Below are 19,787 nucleotides of genomic sequence, written 5' to 3'. Positions count from 1 at the left end.
ACTTTTTTCGACCTTTTTGTAACTTTTCAACTATTTTGTGAACCAAAAGCTGTGATAGTAATCCCGGTAAACCAATAGCACTCACTGGCACTGGAAGAGTAGCAGCAGTATCATTTAATGCACACTATTTCCACTAAAATGTGGGAAGTACCCATTCTCTTAGGCCTGGTCATAGTTCCTGTTGGCTTCTAGTTGCTGGAACAGTGGCTTATGCATCATTAAATAAGGTGTTAGATATAAGGCCCTTGTGAGAGCAGGCACAGGAGATCCTACATCTAAATACAGTTCTTGTGCTTGAGGACTTGGGAGTGTAAAAAGATATGTATCAGGTCATTAACACAAAGACAAACTGAAATATGTGTCTTGCCTTTAAAATATGTGTTTTACTTACTGAATTTTACATCCTGCCTTGACAACTTGCTTCCTGTTTGTCAACCTGAACTTGTATTCCAGCTGCTCTTTTTAAGTCTCCTCAAGCACAGTTTAAGGAGTGTATGTGCATTTGCAGATGCACATTGTAACTGTCCTGCAAATCTCTGCTGTCTGCGACCAGCTTGCCTCCCTTGCGAGTGCGGAGATCAACGAACTGGCTGTTCATCCGCGGGCCCCTTTTCTGAAGTGCCTCCCTTATGCAGTACCTGAGGGGGCACTGCCTCAGGCGGGCCCAGCCGTGTCTGGCTCACCTGGGAACGGTACCGAGCACTACTCGCCTCACCTCCCACATGCCATCGGTAGCTGCGGCTCAGCCTTCGAGCCGCACCGCGGCGGGCTGGGGGCTCGGGGGGCCGCTGAGGGCGGTGTGTGCCCGCCTTCCCCCTCTCTGCGGGCAGCTGCGGGGGCGGAGGCGCGGCCCGGCCGAGCCCTCAGGTGTGTGGGGGCGGCCCCTCAGCGCCGGGGGCGTGGCTACACCTGCCCAGGCGGGAGGGCGCGGCCCGGCCCTGCCCTCAGGTGCGCGCGGCCCGAGGCGGCGGTGGCGCCGCTCCCGATGGCGGCCCCGGGCGGGCTGGGCCGCTGCGTGGCCGCCTTCTGGCTGGCGCTGGCCTTCGACGCGGTGGGGCTGGCGGTGCTGCTGGCGGGCGTGTTCGCCGACGTGTTCTTCTCCGACCTGCTCATCTACGCGGGCGGCATCGGCATCTTCCTAAGCCTGGTCTGGTGGGTGTTCTGGTACGCGGGCAACCTGGAGGTGCCGCTCGAGGAGCTGCGGGACGACGTGGGGCTGCCGGCGCCCAAGGGCCGCGGGGACACGCTGCTGCGGCGGCTCGTGAACGGCGTCAGCCTCCGCCTCACGGGCGCGTTCGCCCCCGCCCGCCCCGCCGAGCTGGAGCTGCAGCGCGCCCGGGGCCCCCGCGGCCGCCACGCCGAGCCCGGCAGGTGAGAGAGAGCGGGACGGGACAGCGAGGGGAGAGCGGCTGCGAGCGCTGGCTTCGGCCAGAGCTCGGGAGGGCTGTCCTGCCCCAGATTCGGTGTAACACCTGCTAGGTTAAACCACCTGCACGCAGCTGAGTTCTTAAAATGAAAGTAGTGGGGAATCTTTCTCAGCTCGGGTGGTAAAAAAACGAGTGGGAAAGATTGCACAAGTGGGATTAGGCAGGGAAGACGCTTCCTGTCGCCGTCTAAGAACGGAACGGGCGAGCAGGAGCGGAGCCCGGGCAGGACGGTGGGGCTGCGTGCGGAGCCGCTGCCAGGGAGCAGCGCAGGAACCGTGGGGCTCTGAACTGTGCTCGCAGCAGCCAAACGCTGCCAGAAATGGCCATTAACCACCGCCCCACACGAGCTAAGCCCCCTCGTTAGCACCATGAAATGTTGCTTTACTGGAGAACAAGAAAGGTGAAATGCTGACTTGGATTTAACTTCTTGGGAACAGAGCTGTAGGTAAGAGGTCGAAACTCACAAATGCAATCATCAGTTAAACTGTTTGTCTTGAACCTCAGTCATCTAGAAAAGATGTGATAATACCTGATGTGTAAAGGAAGTGTCTTGATCCTATTTCAAAGCATGGTTGAAGAACGTGAAGCTTTTCAATACACCCTAGTATATTCATTTAGGAAGAAGGCATGCTTAATGCCTTAAAAATGTGTGTGGGGAAAAAAGTCAAGCCTTCACTTCCCTATGTAAAATCCTCTGTTGAAGGAACTGTAAACAGTTTTGTACTGTTTGAACTGTTCAAGGATTCTAAACATCCTGCTGTTCTGATTCACTATGTACAAGATCAACTTTTCCTGCTCCTCTTTGAAACTAAATTCTGAAGACAGTGTTGATTTACAGAAAAGTTCACGTGAAAATCGTCTTCTTTCATGAAAACTATGAAATTTTTTATTGAGAGAAAGTGTTAACAGTAGGGAGATTGAGTATAGATAATTATTCCTTAATAGAAAACTTGTCCGAGGCAGGAAATAATAGCAGCAACACAACTTTCAAAGATTGTTACTGCTCTTTAGTTGATTATTAACTGCACCTGCAATTTAGAAAACAGGCAGTTGAAAATGAGCCATTCTATATTCAGATCTCTTTTTTTTTTTTTTTCTGAAATGGGTCTAAAATTGGCAGGTCCCTATTTGCAGGGAAAGATTTGCATTTATAAATGACTGTTGAGAACCATTCCATGGCAATTGCAGGTATTGAGCTCAGTGGATAATCTGCTATCTCTGTAGATGCAATGTGTGTACATGGATATGTTTTCTGTTTTAATGAACTCCTAGTAGTGAAAGCTATCCATTATTTTGAAATATTTCAAGTCTTATTCCTGATTGTAATTAGATTTATATGTCCTATAGGGATGTATAAATAAATAAATAGTGATTTAATACAAAATATCCCAGCAGCTTCTGTTGCTACAGTAAACAAACTTCAGTAATGGTAATTCAGAAGGAACCAAAACAGGAGGTGTACAGGAGTTATGTTATTTATTGGAACATAAACTCTTTGATTTTACTTGCAAGGTGAAACAAAGGATAATAAATGGTTTCACCTTGAAAGATAATTTAGAGTTCCCTTTTGAAGTAAGTTCACCTAAAGTATCTTAGAACTTCTCGTAAACGACTGTCTGAATCAGATCATTCCTTGCTGATAGACCAAATCCTCTCCCCATCAGGAGATATTTATGAACTTGACCAAACGGGTTAAACATGTTTGGGCAGATATTGTCTGCACGAGCAGGAAAAAAACCACCACCACACGCACACACTCAGAAAGGAAAAAGCAACCAAAAAACCCAAACAAACAAACCCCCAAAACACCACACTCACAAAAAATTTCTCCCCTCAAAAAACGCCAAACAAAAACAAACAAACAAACAAAAAAAACCAACCAAACAAACAAAAACAACCAAACACTACACGGTGTTCTGATTTCCTGTCTTAAAAATTATATTCTAGAGAAAGGAGAGAATTCTCATGATATGCAATGCTTTTATTGAAGGAATAACAAGTAGATTAGGATCCTCAAGCCTGAAAAGAGATGCAGAATATAAAGTGTTCCAGGGGTCTATGCAGTCACTATGGGGCAGGTATGAAGTGCTTCCCTCCCAAGGCAAGGCAGGAACAGACTGTCCTATGCTATGTGATAAAATGTGGGATTACTTGATGTGGGAGAGATAAAAATGTACTGATTCAAAAATCCAGAGGACAAAGCAGAAGATATATGATAATATAAAGAGAATATGTTTGGCTGAGGAAGACCTGAGGTAGTTGATATCCTGAGGAAATATTGTGTATTTGTGTGCCATATTCTTATGCCTTCAGTGAGACATCACACTTGGCCACTACTGGAGATGGGCTGGTGACTTGATGGATCTTTTCTTTGGGTCCCAATTGTCTGTTAAACATGAGGAAAAGTACTTTTAAGATTGACCTTAAGTAACAGTTTAGAGTTATATGGCCACTTGTTCTAAGCCTATTTTGGAGTAACCTTTTCTTCATGTGTTACCTTCAGGATCTGTTGAAGACACGACTAATGAAGTTACTGCCCCAAAAAGTGGAGGAAATGCTGCAAATTATGGAAGGAGATTCCCTACCCCAAACAGTAGGATTCTCTCATTGTGGAATAACCTCTGCAAGCATTGTGGACTCTCCATGAAATGGACACGTGGAGCCATATCTGCCAAAAGCACCTGTTTCAGTGTTGGACTGGATATGCTTTGAAATTATGAAAAAAGATCTCACAAAATCACTTTAAGAAGTGAGAGCTAAAAGAGAATTGAACCTGATTCACTGAAAAATCAGTGCAGCTTGTCATATAGTTGGTTTTATTGCTTTAATTATTATTATTATTTTTAATAACCTGAAAGGTTTGGATAAAAAGCTCTTGCACGACAAAAAGCTCTTGCACTGTTTTTTACCAAGGTCTGGAAGTTAAACTTACTGTGAATTTTTATAATGCCAGTGCAATACTTTTGTTTGTAAGGGTGCTTTTAAAATGTGTATATTAAACTGTGGATGCAAAGCTGCAAATGTAGTAGAAGTTGTTTATAGTGTAAATACACAATTTACAGTGTCTCTTGTAAAAAGTTTCATTGTTATTCTGAAATAACCTGGAATCTGAGATTTTATAAGTACACAAATAACACCAGTGGTGTTGGCATACAAGTACATTCTTTGTAGTTACAAATGATGTAATATGATGACTCTTGCAAGAGGCATTTTTAGTCCAGTGATGTTGGAAATTATTTTCCTAACGCTGAAGCATTTGAGAGAGGGAACATAACCAAAAGAAACTCTCTTGATTAACAAGTATTCCAAGGCATTTTAAAACATCAACAAGCAGTACCTGGAAAATGATTTATATAAATGCTAGTGATACCTAAAATTGTGCTAATGATAAAATTGTGTGGAGAATTTCCTCAGGAATTTTTCTGGTTTTGAACTAACACTAAGAGTTTGGTGCCACCATCAGCAAATACTGATAGGTCTTAAAATTTCAATGCACAATTGTTCTATGCCACACCTCATTGAATACTAGAGGTGGAATTAAGGAAATATTTACTAAGAACACTGTGGCTGTACTTCCTTATGAACTCTTCAAATGTCTTTTAGTATTTTCTTGTAAAATTACTGGAGTAACTTCTTTTTTTTGCATGTTCTCATTTTAAAATGTCTTCCAAATGCTCTATCTTTTAACAAATTCAGAAGAACGCTAAACTTGAAGGTCTGCAGTGTGATTTCTCCTTTACTATCTGCAGATTTTAGGAGGTGTATGCAATTTGTTCCCTCCTTTTAATGGAACTGCAATGTGACACCGCTGCAGTGTTACAATGGCCTGATTAAAAAAACCAAACAAGCTCCTCCCTTAAAACCTGTAGATCAGATTTCATTTGCTATAATTTTTTTCATTTCATTTTTCTGAACAGAAAGAAATGCTTTTTCTGATTCCCCATAGTTTCACTTTTAAAGTGAATTATGAAATATGCTATTTAATAAGTGGAATGATTACTAGTAAATAGTATAGTAAATTACTATAAATTAAGCCAAAACTCATATAGGTAGTTCACATACTTATTCTCTGAAAACCAAAATTTTCTATTCAAGTGTTGCAATAATAATTACTAGAGTGAATTGAGCAGGCCTTTGCATTCCTTGTATATTACAATGTAATTAATCCTAAATCCAATATCAGTACTTAATGATTGTTGCATAAGATGGTAGCTAGAGTTCAACTTCACTCAAAAGTTATGTGAAATTCCAACTAGTTTACTAGTATGAATAGGATAAGTTTTAAAAATGAAATGTAGGAGCTGATCCATCAGTTAAGGAGGATGTTAAGCACAGAAAAGGACTAAAGCCATAGAAGGTTGCTGAGATGGTGAGTCCAAGCAAGGAGACAGACTGTACTCGCTGTGGAGCAGTGTTACCTGTTGTAAGTATTGTAACTATTTTTTTTTTTGAAAATGCATCCAGTTACTGTTTCATGCAATCAATTTGCCTTCTAAACCAGGAAGGCTAATACTAAACACAAACTGGAATCATCTGCAGTTACACATTAACAAATATTTTAACACTATTTTAGTTTCATGATATCCTTATCAGCTCTGCTCAATGCAGCACAAAGTCCATTCAAAGAACTTCTACATTGTTGACTAGAAGGAAGCTCTTGGACATGTTTAGGACTGCTTGCTGTTACGTGAGCAGAGCTGTACAGCTAAAAGAATTCCTCTAGCCATTGAGGAAAGTGTCATGCATGCTGTTTAAAATCTTAGCCAAAATCACAAAGAACTAAACTTAGTTCCAGAAGTGTGGCTACAGGAGTCTTTTCCATCTAGTTAAGTCTTAAAACTAGCTCAAAATGTCATCCTACATTCCACTAAAGGAAAAATGCCAACCCCCAGCTTCCAACTATGTCGGTGGATTAAATGCTTGTTAGACTTAAAACATGAACTGCATCTAATGGAAGTTTTCTTGTGGTGTATAGTGTCTGCTTAAATGGGAACATCTTCATCAGGGAAAGATTAAATTATTTGTAACGCCTACAAAAATCTGTTTGGTATGACTTGTAAGAGTTGCTGGGAGCGATGTAATTATTACAGTAGGAGTTTGTGTGGAAAAGAAGCATAAGTGTATACCAAGTAGAGAGGGCTAAGGTCAAATCCTGGCAGGTGTTGCTGTAGCTAGTTTGTGTGAGTAGGTGAAGTAAATTTTACATATTCAGCCAAAGTAAGCTTTGAGCAGAATGGATGTTACTGAAGAACTACACAGGAAATAAAAGTCTCTGTTCATGCTTACCTGGGTTGCTCTAGCAGTAGAATTTGTGTGTGTATACAATCTTTGGGAGTAAAACGAGTTACTAGCTCAGGACAGAAAAGTCCGTAACATATTTTGTTTAATGACTGGTGCTTTAATATAGACCCGGTCTACACAGGGAGGATGAAGACATCCAGAAATCTCACTTGAAGTTCCTGTGCCTCTGTTCTGGCAAATCCATTATTACTTCCCAAGGTCAAACTCCGCTTTTTTTGAGGGCAGATTCTTGGCCCTCTTTAATCCCAATTAAGTTGTTCGGACCATTTAGTTTACCCCTTCGGATTGCAGTTTTTAGTTGAAAACGCAGGCTGGCCGTGCCCTCGGTGTCACCTGTGCTGTGAGGGGCTGCCAGCGACTCCCGCCGCTCACGGCGAGCTGCCCAAGGGGTCGGGGAGCGGTCGCTTGTGAACCATCCCGGGATGGGAATAAATCTGGATTTCTGCTCACGCACCCCGGCACGCTGGGAGTCAGTGTTAAAGCCAGAACGGTGACGAGAGTAAAGCTTCCCGCTCTTTTTGCCCGGCTTCATCCCCGCGTACGGGGAGAGAAACGACCTCTCCGCGTCCCTGTCCGGCTGCCTCGGTCCGGCCGCACCACGGCGGGCGGGGGCAGCGCCGCGGCTGCTCCCTCCCGCTGCTCCGAGCCCGCTCAGTGGAGCCGCCCGGCGGTGCCGCCCCGAGCCCGCTCAGTGGAGCCGCCCCGTGCCCGCTCAGTGGAGTTGCTCCGTGCCCGCTCGGCCGTGCCGCTCCGAGGCCGCTCAGTGGAGCCGCCCGGCGGTGCCGCTCCGAGCCCGCTCAGTGGAGGCGCTCCGAGCCCGTTCAGTGGAGCCGCCCGGCGGTGCAGCCCGGCGGTGCGAGGGGCGGTGCCGCCCGGCGCGGTTTCCGCCCGGCCCCGCAGTTTCCGCCGGAGCGGCATGTGGCGGCGCGGGCGGCCGGGACGCGCCGGGCGCGGGGCGAGGCGCCGCTGGCCCCGGTAGCGGGGGCGCGGCCGCCGCCGCAAGGCAAGAGGGGGCAGCGGGGGGGATCCTCGGGAGGGGAGCAGCGGCTCCCGCGCTCTCCCTGCCGAGGGGGGGCCCGAGAGGTGCCCCGGGCCTCCGAGCGGTGCTCACGCGGCTTCCCCTCCCCGCAGGCGCCGTGACCATGCTGGGAGCGGACGAGTTCATCAGCTCCCCGCCCAGGAAGACGGTGCGGTTCGGGGGGACCCTGACCGAGATCCTGCTGAAGTACGAAAAGGTGACTGCGGCTTCTCGGGGCGCTGCGCCGCGTCCGGGCTGCTGTTCCTGGGGTCGTTCCGTGGGAAGCCTCGTTTGGCCTTAGGCAGGACCATGCCTGAAGGCTTAGGGGAAACAATTGAGGGTGGCTGAGCGTGGTAGGCTTGTGCCAGGCGGTATTGCTGTGCGAGCGAAAAGATTTCCCCCGTGAGTCAACCAGAATGGCCGGGTGCGTGTAAAGCCTGGCTTATGCTAAGTGTGCCCGGGATCCAGCTGTGTCTGTAGGAGAGCAGCTGAACATGAGCCAGCAGCCTCGTTTGTCTTCTGGACAACACCCTGTTACTGCTGCTTCAGCTTTCCTGAGCTGGCTCTCTTGCATTCTTGATGTACCTGTTCAGTACTTGGTTGTTCAGATACATTGATGAAATTGGTAGTTTTTACTGAAGGAAAAAAAAAATAAGAAGGTAATTTGTTTATTTTTGTTTCCCCTGCTAGGGTGACACCACAGATTTTGAGTTGTTAAAACATCAGCTGTCAGATCCAGACATAAAGGTAAGACTTTGATAGTCAGGGGTCTGATGATTTAAAGTTTGTGTCTGAGTGTAATCACCAGACAAGTCATTCTGGTCTTACACTAATCCTTTGTTTTAAATTGTATTTAACAGCTTTTTTTCTTTGCAGAAACCATCAGAATAAAAACCCTAAATGGGGAAAAAAAGGTCTATTTATACATATCTGTATATGCAGGATCTTTATAAATGGTGTCTCATGGTTAGTGACTCTGCTCTACCCTTTGAGTCTGTCTTTGTTCCAGATACCATCTTTTTAGGTCACTGATGCTTGATTATAGAGACACTTCTGTAGATCAGACTGTGGTTTCTGACTTTCATAGCATTAAAGTTGCATTGAATTTTACCCTCTGTTCTCACTAAATCTGGTTTCATTAGGCAGTAACATACATATGTATTTAGTAGTTATACCCAGAAGTATTGTTTCACAGCTCTTCTGTATAGCTACAAGTACCTGCCACATTTGCTGTTTCAAGACTTGAGTGTCCCTTCTGCTTAAACTACAGCAAAAGAGAAAAGAAAATTACGATGGAATACTATTTGTTTTAAGTTCTGTGTGAGGGAGCTTTCATGCCTTACTCAGTATGACTGAAGCCTTCATGGCAGGCTGTTGGTTTAGGAGTTGGCATGAATGTATTCTGCATTCAAGACCTTCCATTGGTGAGGGCACAAACTGAAGTTCCTTTCATGTTAGGTGTGAAAACAATTTCTATTTAGTCTTAATCTTTGACTTCTAAGGGTTTTGCTATTTTCTGCCACTAGGTAGTACTGTTTATTGAAATAGTTACCTATTTTTTCTGCTTATTCTAAGGATGCCCAGATCATTAATTGGCTGCATGAATTTCGAGCTTCTGTTGCATATTTGACCAAAGAGCTTGGACAACTGGTCAACATTTTGCTGGTAAGTATCTGTTTGTTTGCTACATGGAAAGATTAAGAGTTTAGTACTCAAAACATCCTTCTTTGACGTCTTGATCTTTGCTTACTTTTAGAAGCTGCCATGGTTGAGAAGGAGCCGAGAGGTGGTGGAAGAATATCTGGGTTTTCTTGGCAACCTTGTGTCAGCACAAACTGTCCATCTCAGGCCCTGCCTCCGGATGATCGTGGCACAGTTTGTGCCCCGTAAGTTACTGCTCTCTTACTCAGTTTAGTTTGCCCATCAACATCCCTGATAGAGAAGTTCTGTATAAATACAGCCCATAACACAATTAATTATTGGATTATTGAGTTTTTTCACGTTGATTGTCATACAGACAGTTTTATGTACCTAGATTTTAGAAGACATATTCTAGGTGCTGATACAGATCCTGTTCTGAAGATGTCTTGGAAATGAATGAACTGTATAATATTTTTACTACTAAAAACCCAAAAGCTGAAGTGTGAGGATCATGTCAGATGTTCTCAAGAACCTCGTGGTTCTGTAAATAAAACAGTCTTTAAGAAAGTCTTGTGGCTAATTTTGATGTTTTAGTCCTGGTGGAGATTGTTATTCAGTGTGTTTGCTATTGAATTTGTTATCTATAAGATTTATACAATTTTGATATAATCTCATTTTTTTGCTAGCTCGAATAACCATCAGAGAAGATGATGTGGATATTTCAGATTCTGATGATGATGATGAAAGTGAGTATAAAAGATATAGATATATATGCTACTCTAGTGCCTTTACTAAAAAAGTATCTAGTGCGTGTTGCTCCTTTTTTACAAAATTAATTGAGCTGAGTTCAAGTAAACCATGAAGAAACATCCTTAAATTCCCAAGTCAAAGACTTTCTTGTACTCAAATCAATGGTGTGCTGACCCACTCCTTATTACTTTGAAACCATTCCTGTTGGTGAACTATTATCTGTAGGAATAGAATGCATAGGGAAACATTCCTAGCCCTGATTCTTTCAAAGCCACAGAAAAGTTAGGAGCTGTTTGGTTTCTATTTTATTTACCTCAAGATACACCCCTGCAAAAGAACATTTTGGCAAATGCAGTTTCCTAGGGAATCATTCCATTGTGATATGAACTGTTTTTACTGGTTCCTGATTTAGTTTTCTGTAATCAAGTGCATAAGAATTCTTTTTTCTTTCTCTAGACATTTCTGCAAACTTTGATACCTGCCACAGAGCATTGCAAACTGTTGCCAGATATGTTCCTTCGTAAGTACAGAATCCCTTGGGATTGTGTGCCCTTCCCTTGCAGATTTCAAGCTTGGGAGCTTGATTTTTTCCTCTTAATTGGAAGTATAACACTTCATTTCATTGCATGATTTTTCCCAGTATTCACTAGCTGGTAGAATGCTGTATACAAACATTATGAAGGTTCTGTCAGGCATCAGCAGCTGAAAATCCTGTTAACAGAAATGGGAAGTAGGAGAAGTGTTGATAGTGGCTCTGTATTCTATATTCTATAGTGATATTTGAGGTGGCTTCTAACAAGTGCATTGTGGAAATTTGCCACTTATTATCTGTCCCATGATCCTTGCCAAACCACATTTTATACAATTGCTTGCCTTAAAATAAAGTTCCTTTGAAATAAGCTTGTTCCAGTACATCTTTAGAGTGCTGGAGTTCAATATTTGCCAACCTATAACTTTTAGGTCTGATTTTTGGTTTTTAATTATTTGTAGGACACCACAGTTTCTCATGCCGATACTTGTGGAATTCTTTCCTTTCATTAATAAATCAGAAAGAACCCTGGTAAGAGCTATGATTATTTTTGTTGATTTGTTCATCTGTTTATCTAAATGTATAAATGTTCTGTATAGTATTACAACTGATTTGATGGCAGTCCCTACAGATTTTTCAAGAATTGTTATATATATGATAATTACATATATAATAACCATGTATGGGGTCATGTCTATTTAGTGTAAGGCTGTCCAAGCATTCTGAGTTCCTTGTGCACAAGCATTGTGCTCATCTTTAATAACATCACCACATATTTTTTTCACTGGATTGTTTTCTTAATCAATGCATACCATGGACCTCCTTGATGAGGAGTCTCAGGTTGTCTTGTTTGTTAGTTTATACATTAACTTACTCTTGATTGAGCACAATCTGTTTAAACCTATTTCTGGGTCTTTAGGTAACAAATTAAGAAACTTGTTTTCTAGAAGTCCTGTGCAGAAATGTGACTTTCTGTTAACGCTATTATTGATACCAATTAATTTTGTGTTATAGGAATGTTATGTCCATAACCTGCTGCGAGTTACTGTGTATCTCCCAACTCTGAGGCTTCAGATTCTGGAGCTTATTATTGAAAAGCTGCTAAAGTTGGATGTAAGTTTATTCTGTGTTATCTTTTATGGAAGGTTGGCATTAAAATACACAGAGTAGGAAATGAAATATGTTTCATTTTTAGACTACAAAAAATGCCCTTGTGATCATGGGTATAAACCCACCCAAATTTACACTTCATTCCCAGGGTATCTGTGTGCTGTTACACCCTGCCTGGAGTCTCTGCTGGAATCCAAATAACTGTCTTGTGATCAGTGCTAATGTGAATGTGCTTCCCTTTGTGTGCTTGATTGGTTTTGTCATGTCTTTGAAGTAAAAAGTCCTAAAATAAGGCAGGATCACTGTAAATGATCCTGGCTTTTTGCCTCACTGTGTAATAGTCTGGGCAGAGCAGATGCTGGGGAGGTAAAGTTTCAGAAAGTTTGGAGTGTTCATTTGTGTATGGCACATAATTCCTTTTTAAAATGTTTATTTAGTTCAGGACAGAATCTAGTAAAGAACTTACTCATGTGGTCATGTATTTTATATAAATAATAACATACCTGATTTCCTATTATTGTCATGGTTTTATAGAAATTAATTTCTTGTTTGGATCTGTAGGTTAGCACTCCACAGCAAGATATTGAAGATGCTGAAGAAACTGCCAATAACTGTGCTAGTGAGGAAAAATCTACAGAGGAGGGACTTTTTGACATGGTTGGTTATCTTGTTCTGTTAAATTTTTTTTAGTAAAATTATCACTTCTGAAGTGGCAATGAACTAAGTGTAGAAATTCATTATTACTTTGTTGTTACTGCACTGCACACTGCTCTTGAAACCTGAACAGCCAACAAATGATTAATGTGTTCTCAGGTATTGGTTTTATTCATGTAAACACCCAGTGCTACATCCAGCAAATCAATTTCATTATGTAAAAACACAAGCAGCTGTGCAATAAAGCTAGTTAAAGAATTCATGATACTTGGCTTAGTGTGCAAAAATTTACTTATACTGTATAATGAAATACTGCTTGTTAAAAAAAAAAGATGAAATTTAGCATATTGCTGAAAGATAAATTTAGCTTGACTTTTCCTGTAATTGCTGTCTCTGTGATTTGTGTATTTAAAAGCTGCATGTGCCATTTTATCTACCAGGAGGAAGATGAAGACAGAAAAGGAAACAAAGCTGTCTCTCCCAACCTTGAGAGAATGGCCCATCCTCTTGCAGAGCGCCTGGACATCCTGATGACCATCCTGTTCTCATACATCAGAGATGTTTGCCATGTGGATGGTGAGAACACTTGCTCTCTAAATAAATTTGTTGTTTTGCTGACAAGTAAACACATAAGAGGAGTTCTTTCTCACTGTACTGTGAGATGAAGCAGAACTGTGCCATTAGCAGGCTGTAGTTCACATTTCCTGCCTCTGCCCAGTGCTGGGAGAGGTACAGTGAGGACTTCAGAGGTTTAGTTTTCACTTGGAGACATTCTGATTCCATTAACATGATATTGTATTCAAACTGTAGTAGGGTATAAATGTTTTTATCATTTGCTCTACTTGAGTGTTAGAATTATGGATCCTTTCAACATCACAAGATTTGGAAGTAGATCAGAACAACCAGACACATCAATCAATTGCCTTTGTTGCAGGAGAGAGAAGAATAAAGAAATACCTTTAAGTGTTATGTACTAAGGGTTTGAATTCTTCAGATTTATGTATTTAGAAACCATTATGCTGTATCTTCTTCACATAAGTCAGGTGATTTATTTCTGGGTTTTTTTCCTTGCTCTTCTAAGCTAACACATTATTGCAAAGTTTGCATGTCTAGCAGCTTTATATATGTGCACACTCACACAGAGAGATTCTTCATTTACACCACCTTAGAAAGCAGTAGAATTGTACACTTGGATTTTTAGATGTCAGATAAACCGAGAAGTCAGGCTGACAGTTTTTCTTTACATATTCTTACTGGTGTAGAAAGATATAAATACCACTTCTGCAGCATGAGGGCAGGAAAAAATCTGGAAATGGCTCATTTTCTTCTGTTTCTTTGTTGTGTAGGCAAGCTGGACATCAACAACACGAAGGATTTGTATCGGGATTTGGTTTCTGTGTTTGACAAGCTCATTTTACCAACCCATGCTTCATGTCATGTACAGTATTTCATGTTTTACATCTGTAGCTTTAAATTGGTGAGTAAAAACTGGTTTTAAAATGCAGTGTCCTCTGTCATTTCTGCATCTTTGTTTTGGTTTTCTTTTACAAAACAGTTTTCTCTGCTGCAATTCTACTCTGAAGATAGCAAGTACATTTGTATCTTCACTTTCTTTTCCTTCTCTGTTTCCTTTCTTTTTCTTTATGGTTGCTCTTCCCATGTTGTTCATAAACCACTTACAGATGGAATCTTAGCAAGTGTGAAGGAACAAACTTGGTTAAAACCGATCTCTTTGACAAGAATCAGTTGGACTCTTGCACCCAGGACACGGGATGCAAATTTCTTCAGCATCCCAAACTATTGCAGAGATGCTGTCTGTTAGCTCTTTGATTTGAAAACGGTGTCTGCTGTTAGTTGTTCCCCCACCCCTCCATTATCCCATCTCTCTCAACAAACTGTTCTTTCTTTTACAACTGAGTATAGAAAAAGACACAGAAGTGAGTGCTCTTCCATCATGTGTAGGTGTGGTTATTTACTGCAGTTATAGGTAGATTTTTGTAATGGTTTGGTTGTGGAAATTGTGGGAATTGAGTATTAGGAATCTCTTGCTTAAACAGTGTCATCTCACAATGTCTGTGTATCTTTTTTTCCAGGGGTTGGCTGAAGCCTTTTTAGACCATCTTTGGAAGAAACTGCAGGATCCAAACAATCCTTCAGTAATCAGGCAGACTGCTGGGAGTTATATTGGCAGCTTCTTGGCAAGAGCTAAATTTATTCCCATTATGTAAGTTGTTTTCATACATGAGCAGAACCAGACAATTCATGTTATTGTGGAGCTTAAGTAGAGAATTGGTGTTCTATTCCCACTGCTTTGTCAGTAAGCCTGAATCAAGGGTCTTGTTTGTCCCTTCAACAATACTGGTTCAGTATTGTCTTGAAGCTTCCAGGAAAACACATGCAGGATGCAGACTCATGATTGCTGAGCTTCATGGCTTGCTGTTTTGGGCTTCACTAACCAAGAAGTGCTGAGCAGGGGTAGGTTGTGCTGACTTCAGGCAGTCATGGATTCCCAGTATCTGATGTTTTCAGTACCCAGTGTTTGGCAATTTGTTGCAGGCTCTGGAACAGGGAGGTCATTTGTTCTACTATTTTGATAGAGAATGGTTAAAATATCTTCCTTTTTATGTACACATTCTATATTTTTGTGCTGTTCAGGGTGGGTGTGGTGACTTTAACATGGGAGTTAGTTGGATATTGGAATTACCTGGTGGACATAGGAGGCATTGCTCTGTATTACCTGTAACCAAGGATTCTGGTTGTTTACTGTGTGTTCATGGATTCATCTATTCTGGCATCCTGTCCTTTCACTGTTTGGGGTTTTCAGTGCTGATTGATTCATTTTATGCTGAGATGAAGGAGAAAGCTTGTAACAGAATCATTCCTTTACAAAGAGATTTTCTTACTGATGTTCTTATAACCACTGAGGTTCTTGAGTATTTGTTGAACATCTTTTCTACACTATTTCAGGTGTTATTTTTACACTTCTTTTTTCTCCCTGCACTACAGTACAGTAAAAGCATGTCTGGATCTTCTGGTGAACTGGCTGCATAAATACATTGACAATCAGGATAAAGGAGCTAATGCCTACTGTGATGTAGCTCTCCATGGGCCATTCTATTCCACGTGTCAGGCAGTGTTCTATACACTTATTTTCCGTCACAAACAACTTCTGGATGGAAGTTTAAGGAAAGGTGAGCATATTACGTTTGAAAGGATTCATTAGAAGTTTTACTGTTACTGTGTTTTATAGTGGTAAATTCAGTCAAGTGTCTGATGGCAAGTTTATGTTGTTGTGCTCTAAATAAGATGAGATGGTTTGTACACATGTTGGGGTCAGACCTCTACTGTGAGGGTGCCCCAGGATGTGCTTCTGTGGTGATGTGCAGAGTGCAGGCATGTCACACTGGAAATTCTTAGCAATTAAGTTCAGTTTATATGACATCTAATTTATATTTGCTAATTGTTCTTGTTTTGAAGGTCTGTCATATCTGCAGAGTTTGAACTTTGAGCGCATTGTCATGTGTCAGCTAAACCCCCTGAAGATTTGTATCCCTTCTGTTGTCAACTTGTTTGCTGCCATTACCAGGTACCTGCTCATTTACTTCAGTAAAACTTGGTACAGGTTTTGTGTGTATCTAAAACCAGCACGGGGTTTTGTTAGGCAGTGTCTTGAATATTAACTGAGACATAATACTGCCCATATTGGTTAGGGATAAGTTTATTGATAGGTGGATTTCAGTGGAATCCTGCAGTCCTATGACATGGATTGCTCTGTGTTGGAGCCAGTGTGGTTGTACTTGGAATAAAGTGTATAGGGGTTTAGAGGAAGAGAACAGACCCCTTACCTTGTGACTATCTTGCAAACTCCTAATATCAGCTGGAAAAATGGAAGATAGAAGTGACATTTCTTAAAAAATAACTTCGTGTTTTCATACCATCCATCTGAAAATCTTGCTTTGGGTGTGCTGGAATGCTTATCTTTCCTTTATTCCCTTTTTTAAAGGAAATACCAGCTGGTGTTCTGCTACACCATTATTGAGAGGAACAACAGGCAGTTCATCCCCGTGGTGCGGAGCGGCACCGGGGGCGACCTTGTGCAGACCTGCACCAACCCCCTCGACAGCTTCTTCCCCTTTGACCCCTACATCCTCAAAAGGTAGAACTGCAAAGTGAACAACTCCTTTGTGCCTTCTAGTAAATAATGAATACAGCCTGTAGCAAACTGTCAGTGTTTCTGCCATTCACTTTCCTCCCTGATCCTTTGTACCTTTCATATTCTGCATTTTAACCAGATTGTCAAAGGTTTAAATTAAAATGTGCCCCTGCTGTGAATACAATAACTCATTCTGTGCTTTGTTTCCTCTCTCAGATCAAAGAAGACCATTGATCCTATGTATCAGTTCTGGGAAGAGCTGAGTGCTGAAGATCTTGAGGATCTGAAGAAACCCATTAAAAAGGTAGTCTTCCTGATTACCTGATCCAAACAAGTTTAGCTATCAGCTGCTTTTATTGCAGAATATTTTTTTAAAGTATATATGTATATATATATGTATAAATGTATATTATACATTTAGGGGAAACTGAGACTGAAATTTGGAAGCTTTAGGAATTGATCCATTCTTGCCTTGGGAGCACTTTTCCCTCTCCTGCAGCATAGAAGCCATCTGAAAGCTTTTTGCATGTGCTCAGAAAATGGACATGATGATGTCAGTGGGAAATCCACCCTGTAGATGTCATTCAGTTCCCATATTTCATAATCACATTACATCTAATTCTCTTACCATTCCAAGTGGTTGTGGCAGTCACAGTGTAAATCCAGGTCTCTGTTAAGATTTGACAGTATCTTCCTATTCTCACTGATCCTTTTACATTTTTGCAGGGTACTTCTGAAGATGAAGACGATGACTTTTTGAAAGGAGAAACTCCTCAGAATGATGGTGTGGTGGAAATTGCACCACATTCTTACGAGTCCAACACACGGAGCCCTGTGAGCAGCATTGGCTCCCCTGCAGACTGTTACGTGCCATACCCACTGTGACATGGACAATCAGAAGGGAAAATGTGGAAGAGTTTGAAAATTGTGTGCAATGTTTTGCTCTGGAAAGAGACTTGAGCTCAACTTTCCAAACTGGCAAATGTTTTAAGTAACTACATTCAAGAAAAATTACTGTTTCTTAGTCATCAGATTTCTACAGATATGTTTAAGTAAAGCTATATGTTGCTAGAAAAGCTTAGAGAATAAATAGGGTGATATTTTACAAATTTCACATTGAAATGGTTTTTATGACTTAGAAGGATTTTTTTTAATAGTTTTTTCCAACTCTTCAAACTTCTTTTACTAATGTTTCTCTACAAGGTTTTATGTATCAGGGGTGAAATTCTGGTGTTTCTTCCTGCAGATTTGTGTGGGGGCCAGAATTCCACTGTCAGTGTTCCAACTCTGATGACTTTTGGAGCTGGTTTCACAGTAATGGTGTAATCTCTTGTCCTAGGGTGCCATTTTTTGGCACCCAATGTGAGGCTTGAGAAAGTGGAAAGAAAAAACCTGTCCTGATTTAATTGGGTTTCACTTACTCTGTGCTGGGATAAAGCAGTCAGTAGCCACATTGCTTGAAGCTGCTTTCTAGAGGGACCTCTTTGGAAATTTCCTCTTAAATATGCCCTAAGCCAGGAGATCCCTCAGTAGGCAGGGCATGAATCCAGTCTGGCAGTGGTTCTTCCACACACATCTCTTCAGCTTTTACTTAGTAGAACCATGCTTGGTGAAGCCACTTGCTAGTGGGAAGTGTGCTCAGACACAAACACTATCCCTCCTGAAATCTGTAGCTGACACACACCTTTCCCAGCCAGGAAAGTTCAGACGTGTGAAAGTGGTGGCTGTTGGAAGTGTTGAAAATGAGGGAGTAGCTGAATGTATTATTTGTAGATAGTTTTCTTTGGGGTGCTTGTGAAGCACTCCAAGACAGGTATTTATTTGCCAGATTTGAAGTTTATATGTGAATGCTGAAAATAGAAAAAAAAAAATCTTCCCTTATGGAAAGGACATGATGGTGTCAGTGGTGTCCTTGTCCTTGTGTTGTCCATGTGTCTGTCAGTGTAGAGTTTCTCTACAGAGGTTTCTTGTCTTCTTTTAATGGTTGCTGGCTTTTAGATTTGAGTAAGAATATAAACAATGGGAAAAAATAAATGTTACTCGTATAACATTTGGTTGGAAATTTTATGTATTTAAGACTAAACTCCAGTTGCCCTTCTTTAGAACTTTGAGGCTTTCAAAACAACATTTTTATTTGGAGCCAATAAAGTTTGATGCAAAGAGTGCAGTTCTTAACATCCTTGAGAAAACCTGTATGTCTGTATGTAACTGAGGTGCCCTCTCTGGAGCCTGACTTCTCAAAGTTGGGGTGTTCATTCTGACAGATTGCAGAAATGAGTCCGCAAAATTGTATAAACTGAGAAGTTTTGGTTTTAATTGTAGTCCTCTTTATTGTCAGTCCTGAGTAATAAACAATAGATTTCCATCTGAAATAATTGCATTTTCTCCTGGCACAGAAGTACCCTCAGATCAACAGCAGGGAAAACATCCTTTGAATGTTTGAAAGATGCCTTTCACATCGCAGCGCTTTCAGACACTACTTCCAAAATGAGGGTGCGGAAAACTTGCCCAGTTGTAATACTAGATATGTCATTCAGGAGCTTCCACATATCATGAAAAACGAAACAAAACAAAAAAACAGTAAGTGTAATGTGCAGACATTGAACAGTCTGTACTCAAGTTACACAGTTTTAAGTGTTTCTGGAGTGTGTTTCACCTTTGCTGTGACAGCTCTGGTTTTCTCCATGTAATGGCAGGCAGGTGTGCTGGCAGGTGCTGGTGCTTTGCTAAAGAGACTTTGTAAATACCAGCAGCTGTGAGAGGAATGCTCATCCTGAGGTGCAATTTTGTCTCAGATGAGAAATGCAATGTATCTGTTGAAGAAAGCATTCTACTGTAGAATCATAAAGTCATAGAGTGGCCTGGGTTGGAAGGGACTTTAAAGATCACCTAGTTCCAACCACCCTGCAACTGTGAGGGTCACTTCTACCAGACCAGTTTGCTCAGAGTCCAGTGCAGCTGGGCCTGGAACACTTCCAGGGACAGTTAATTTCTGTGAAATTGGATGGAAAGGCTGGGCTGGGTCCTGGGCAGTTACTGTCGCTACACTGTGGGCAGATCCACATTCCCTGCACGGTGAATTAACTCTGCTGCTACCATTGTTATTCCTCATAGTATCTTCCGCAGACAACTGAAGGAAACAAACCCTGATCTTTGAGGAAAAACGGTTTTCTTTGGGATTGTCTGAAAATCCAGCTTGTGGTT

General features: G+C 41.7%; 2 protein-coding genes across 2 annotated transcripts; both read left to right on the top strand.

The window, feature by feature from the left end:
• Positions 1–985: 985 nt before the first annotated feature.
• Positions 986–4,448, top strand: LOC131090437 (transmembrane protein 238-like). Its single transcript, XM_058035805.1, has 2 exons — positions 986–1,371; positions 3,931–4,448. The coding sequence occupies exons 1-2, from the start codon at positions 986–988 to the stop codon at positions 3,938–3,940; spliced, it is 396 nt and encodes a 131-aa protein (XP_057891788.1). The 3' UTR covers positions 3,941–4,448.
• Positions 4,449–7,677: 3,229 nt separating this feature from the next.
• Positions 7,678–18,746, top strand: RRN3 (RRN3 homolog, RNA polymerase I transcription factor). Its single transcript, XM_058035856.1, has 18 exons — positions 7,678–7,731; positions 7,860–7,963; positions 8,437–8,493; positions 9,322–9,411; positions 9,503–9,632; positions 10,074–10,133; positions 10,594–10,657; positions 11,128–11,197; positions 11,681–11,779; positions 12,338–12,433; positions 12,871–13,006; positions 13,777–13,907; positions 14,524–14,654; positions 15,437–15,621; positions 15,908–16,016; positions 16,434–16,586; positions 16,800–16,887; positions 17,310–18,746. Exons 2-18 carry the CDS (start codon positions 7,871–7,873, stop codon positions 17,466–17,468), a joined length of 1,851 nt encoding a protein of 616 aa, XP_057891839.1. The 5' UTR covers positions 7,678–7,731; positions 7,860–7,870; the 3' UTR covers positions 17,469–18,746.
• Positions 18,747–19,787: the final 1,041 nt, after the last annotated feature.

This window comes from Melospiza georgiana, chromosome 16 (genome assembly GCF_028018845.1).
Source record: "Melospiza georgiana isolate bMelGeo1 chromosome 16, bMelGeo1.pri, whole genome shotgun sequence".
Taxonomy (NCBI): domain Eukaryota; kingdom Metazoa; phylum Chordata; class Aves; order Passeriformes; family Passerellidae; genus Melospiza; species Melospiza georgiana.
The sequence above is the reverse complement of the archived record's forward strand: the minus strand, read 5'-3'. Positions and strand labels throughout refer to the sequence as shown.

Bases quoted from the DNA above. Each gene is read 5' to 3' on its own strand.
- LOC131090437 (XM_058035805.1), top strand. From the start codon at position 986: ATGGCGGCCCCGGGCGGGCTGGGCCGCTGCGTGGCCGCCTTCTGGCTG.
- RRN3 (XM_058035856.1), top strand. From the start codon at position 7,871: ATGCTGGGAGCGGACGAGTTCATCAGCTCCCCGCCCAGGAAGACGGTG. The intron at 9,633-10,073 runs GTAAGTTACTGC...TTTTTTTGCTAG, and splicing joins CGTGGCACAGTTTGTGCCCC to CTCGAATAACCATCAGAGAA. The intron at 10,134-10,593 runs GTGAGTATAAAA...TTCTTTCTCTAG, and splicing joins TTCTGATGATGATGATGAAA to ACATTTCTGCAAACTTTGAT.